A 5000-nucleotide genomic window follows, 5' to 3' on the forward strand; every position below is an offset into this window, starting at 1 on the left:
CGCCGTCCTCCCGGTTTGTTTGTTTGTTGATGTTTGCTTGAAGTTGAATAAAACACCGCTGTGAAAACCACTGCCCATGGCTGCCTTGTGTGGCATTGAGTGGAGCAGGCCTGTGAGTCTCTGTGTGGGTCTCTGTGGGTGTCTGTGGGTGTCTGTGGGTGTCTGTGGGTCTCTTGTGTGTCTCTGTGTCTCTCTGTATGGGTCTCTGTGTGAGTCTCTGTGGGTCTCTGTGTGAGTGTCTGTGTGTCTCTGTGTGTCTCTGTGTGTCTCTGTGGGTCTCTGTGTGAGTCTCTGTGTGAGTCTGTGTGTCTCTGTGGGTGTCTCTGTGGGTGTCTCTGTGTCTCTGTGTGTCTCTGTGGGTGTCTGTGTGTCTCTGAGTCTCTGTGTGTGTCTGTGGGTCTCTTGTGTGTCTCTGTGGGTCTCTGTGTGGGTCTCTGTGGGTGTCTGTGTGTCTCTGAGTCTCTGTGTGTGTCTGTGGGTCTCTTGTGTGTCTCTGTGGGTCTCTGTGTGGGTCTCTGTGGGTGTCTGTGTGTCTCTGAGTCTCTGTGTGTGTCTGTGGGTCTCTAAGTCTCTGCGAGTCTCTGTGTGAGTCTCTGTGTGGGTCTCTGTGAGTCTCTGTGTGGGTCTCTGTTGGTCTCTGTGTGTCTCTGTGAGTCTCTGTGGGTCTCTGGGTCTCTTTGTGTCTCTGTGGGTCTCTGTGTGTCTCTGTGTCTCTGTGGGTCTATGGGTCTCTCTGTGGGTCTCTGTGTGTGTCTGTGGGTCTCTGAGTCTGTGTGTCTCTGTGGGTCTGTGTGTCTCTGTGGGTCTGCGTGTCTCTGTTGGTGGCTGTCAGTCTCTGTGTGTCTCTCTGTTCATCAAGTGAGGCCATTCCGGCTGTCCATCTGATGGTATATGGGTTGTAATTACTGGCGAAACGTCGTACTCAGATTGTGAATGTTGTGGTGGGTTTACTCTGCCAACACACAGGCGGTTAGTCCTGTCCAACACTCGAAGTGAATGTCCGACTTGTATCTTCATAGAGATGACACACAAGCTGCAGACTTCTCATTAAAATCGGTTCAACCCTTTAAATCGACACAAATATTTTCCAATAAAAAAAACGTCGTCTGAAAAGCAAACGAGACAAGTGAAATGCTTTAATGCCGATGTCAAGATAACTTTAAACACATTCCTGCTGTGGAGGGAGCTGGTAGGAACACGTTGGGTTGCTCGGTCAATGGCCTGCAGGGTCAACAGCGGCGTGGTGTATTCCGCAAATATGCCCGACTGTGAGGGCGGGCACAAGCCCGCGTGAGTGGGTTAAACGTTGAGTTTTATAAGGGCACCACGGGGTGACCAGCCCCTCCCCACCCAGCCCCCAACCTCCCCAGCCCCACCCTCCCCACCCAGCCCCACCCTCCCCACCCAGCCCCACCCTCCCCCACCCAGCCCCACCCTCCCCACCCAGCCCCACCCTCCCCCACCCAGCCCCACCCCTCCTACCCCCCCACCCAGCCCCTCCCCACCCAGCCCCTCCCCACCCCACCCAGCCCCTCCCCACCCAGCCCCTCCCCACCCAGCCCCTCCCCACCCAGCCCCTCCCACCCAGCCCCTCCCACCCCCCACCCAGCCCCACCCCACCCAGCCCCTCCCCACCCAGCCCCACCCAGCCCCTCCCCACCCCACCCAGCCCCTCCCCTCTCAGCCCCACCCCTCCCACCCCCCACCCAGCCTCTCCCCACCCAGCCCCACCCCGCCCCACCCCACCAAGCCCCTCCCCACCCTCCCCACCCAGCCCCTCCCCACCCCTCCCCACCCAGCCCCTCCCCACCCAGCCCCACCCCACCCCACCCAGCCCCTCCCCACCCAGCCCCTCCCCACCCAGCCCCTCCCCACCACTCCCCACCCAGCCCCTCCCCACCCGGCCCCACCCAGCCCCACCCCACCCAGCCCCTCCCCACCCAGCCCCACCCCACCCAGCCCCTCCCCACCCTCCCCACCCAGCCCCTCCCCACCCTCCCCACCCAGCCCCTCCCCACCCTCCCCACCCAGCCCCTCCCTACACGACGGACGAACGGACGGACACAATAATCCCCTGTGGGCTGGTGAAACCAGGAGGTTCCTACCCCGTGTCTGTCTGAGTGACCCCCCCCCCCCCCCCCAGTGTCTCTGACCCCCCCAGTGTCTGAGTGACCCCCCCCAGTGTGTCACTGACACCCCCAGTGTCTGTGTGACCCCCCCAGTGTGTCACTGACCCCCCCAGTGTCTGTGTGACCCCCCCAGTGTGTCACTGACACCCCCTCTCAGTACCGCCCCCCCTCATCATCGTCGTCGTCGTCATCGTCAGCGTGTGTGTCTGTGTGGGGGGCTGCTGAGCCAGTGAGGTCCAGCGAGGTCGTGGCGGGCTCTTGGTGAGCGTCACCTCCACCTTGGACGGAGCCATCGCCACAGAGCTGCACGCAGGGTCGATCACCTGGTGACCCACCAACCCCCACGCACACACACACAGATTACACACACACACTACATACACACTACATACACACACACACTACACACACATTACATACACACACTACATACACACTACACTACATACACACACTACATACAAACTACATACACACACTACACACACACTACATACACACACACACTACACACACACACTACACACACAGATTACACACACACACTACACACACACACTACACACACACACACTACACACACACCACACACACACACTACACACACACACTACACACACACACACTACACACACACACTACACACACACACACTACACACACACACACACTACGCACACACAGATTACACACACACTACACACACACTACACACACACTACACACACACTACATACACACACACTACACACACACTACACACACACACACACTACACAGACTACACACACACTACACACACACACACTACACAGACTACACACACACTACACACACACTACACACACACTACACACACTACACACACTACACAGACTACACACACACTACACACACACACTACACACACACAGATTACATACACACACTACACACACACTACACACACACACTACACACACACACTACACACACACTACACACACACTACACACACACTACACACACACTACACACACACTACACACACACTACACACACACTACACACACACACTACACACACACTACACACACACACTACACACACTACACACACAGATTACACACACACACTACACACACACACTACACACACACACTACACACACACTACACACACACTACACACACACTACACACACACTACACACACACTACACACACACTACACACACACTACACACACACTACACACACACACTACACACACACTACACACACACTACACACACACACTACACACACTACACACACACTACACACACACTACACACACACAGATTACACACACACTACATACACACTACACACACACTACACACACACTACACACACACTACACACACACTACACACACACTACACACACACTACACACACACTACACACACACACTACACACACACAGATTACACACACACTACATACACACTACACACACACACTACACACACACACTACACACACACTACACACACACACTACACACACACTACACACACACACTACACACACACTACACACACACTACACACACACTACACACACACTACACACACACTACACACACACACTGCACACACACTACACACACACTACACTACACACACTACACACACACTACACACACACTACACACACACTACACACACACACTACACACACACACTACACACACACACTACACACACACACTACACACACACACTACACACACACACTACACACACACACTACACACACTACACACACACACTACACACACACTACACACACACACACTACACTACACACACACACTACACACACACACTACACACACACACACTACACACTACACACACTACACACACACTACACACACTACACACACACACTACACACACACTACACACACACACACTACACACACACACTACACACACACACTACACACACTACACACACACACTACACACACACTACACACACACACACTACACTACACACACACTACACACACACACACTACACACACACACTACACACACACACTACACACACTACACACACACACTACACACACACTACACACACTACACACACACACTACACACACACACTACACACACACACTACACACACACACTACACACACTACACACACACACTACACACACACTACACACACACACACTACACACACACTACACTACACACACACGAAGTGTGTACAGGGTTGTGGGTGCAACCTGCTACCTGTGACCTCTGTGACCTCTGTGAGCTGTGACCTCTGCGACCTCTATGCGACCTCTGTGAGCTGTGACCTCTCTGTGACCTCTCACCCCAAAGAGTTCGACGTCCAGGTTGAACTCCTTGTCCCCCTCAAACTCCACTCCCACAATCAGCTGTGAGACAAACACACGCAGAGTGAGACACACACAGAGTACACACGCAGAGTGAGACACACACAGAGTACACGCAGAGTGAGACACACACAGAGTACACACACAGAGTGAGACACACACAGTGAGTGAGTGGTGAGTGAGTGGTGAGTGGGTGGTGAGTGAGTGGTGAGTGGGTGGATGAGTGGTGAGTGAGTGGTGAGTGAGTGGTGAGTGAGTGGTGAGTGGGTGGATGAGTGGTGAGTGGTGAGTGAGTGGTGAGTGAGTGGTGAGTGAGTGGTGAGTGAGTGGTGAGTGAGTGGTGAGTGAGTGGTGAGTGAGTGGTGAGTGAGTGGTGAGTGGGTGGATGAGTGGTGAGTGAGTGGTGAGTGAGTGGTGAGTGAGTGGTGAGTAAGTGGTGAGTGAGTGGTGAGTGAGTGGTGAGTGGGTGGATGAGTGGTGAGTGAG

The 5000-nt window shown here is 54.3% G+C and overlaps 2 protein-coding genes across 2 annotated transcripts in view; one reads left to right on the forward strand and one right to left on the reverse strand.

Annotated features, from left to right (window-relative positions):
- Positions 1-1294, forward strand: part of LOC144949974 (cleavage stimulation factor subunit 2-like) — a 25857-nt gene extending 24563 nt beyond the window's left edge. The window contains exon 12 of the mRNA XM_078879964.1: positions 1274-1294. Within this exon, the coding sequence (XP_078736090.1) occupies positions 1274-1294 (21 nt within the window). The remainder of the gene's footprint in view (positions 1-1273) is intronic.
- A 949-nt stretch (positions 1295-2243) lies between these two features.
- Positions 2244-5000, reverse strand: part of LOC144949917 (cysteine and histidine-rich domain-containing protein 1-like) — a 32743-nt gene continuing 29986 nt past the window's right edge. The window contains 3 exon segments of the mRNA XM_078879903.1: positions 2244-2335; positions 2338-2452; positions 4494-4556. Coding sequence (XP_078736029.1) covers positions 2283-2335; positions 2338-2452; positions 4494-4556 — 231 coding nt within the window. The 3' untranslated portion in view covers positions 2244-2282.

Source organism: Lampetra fluviatilis, chromosome 55 (assembly GCF_964198595.1).
Source record: "Lampetra fluviatilis chromosome 55, kcLamFluv1.1, whole genome shotgun sequence".
NCBI classification, from domain to species: Eukaryota; Metazoa; Chordata; class Hyperoartia; order Petromyzontiformes; family Petromyzontidae; genus Lampetra; species Lampetra fluviatilis.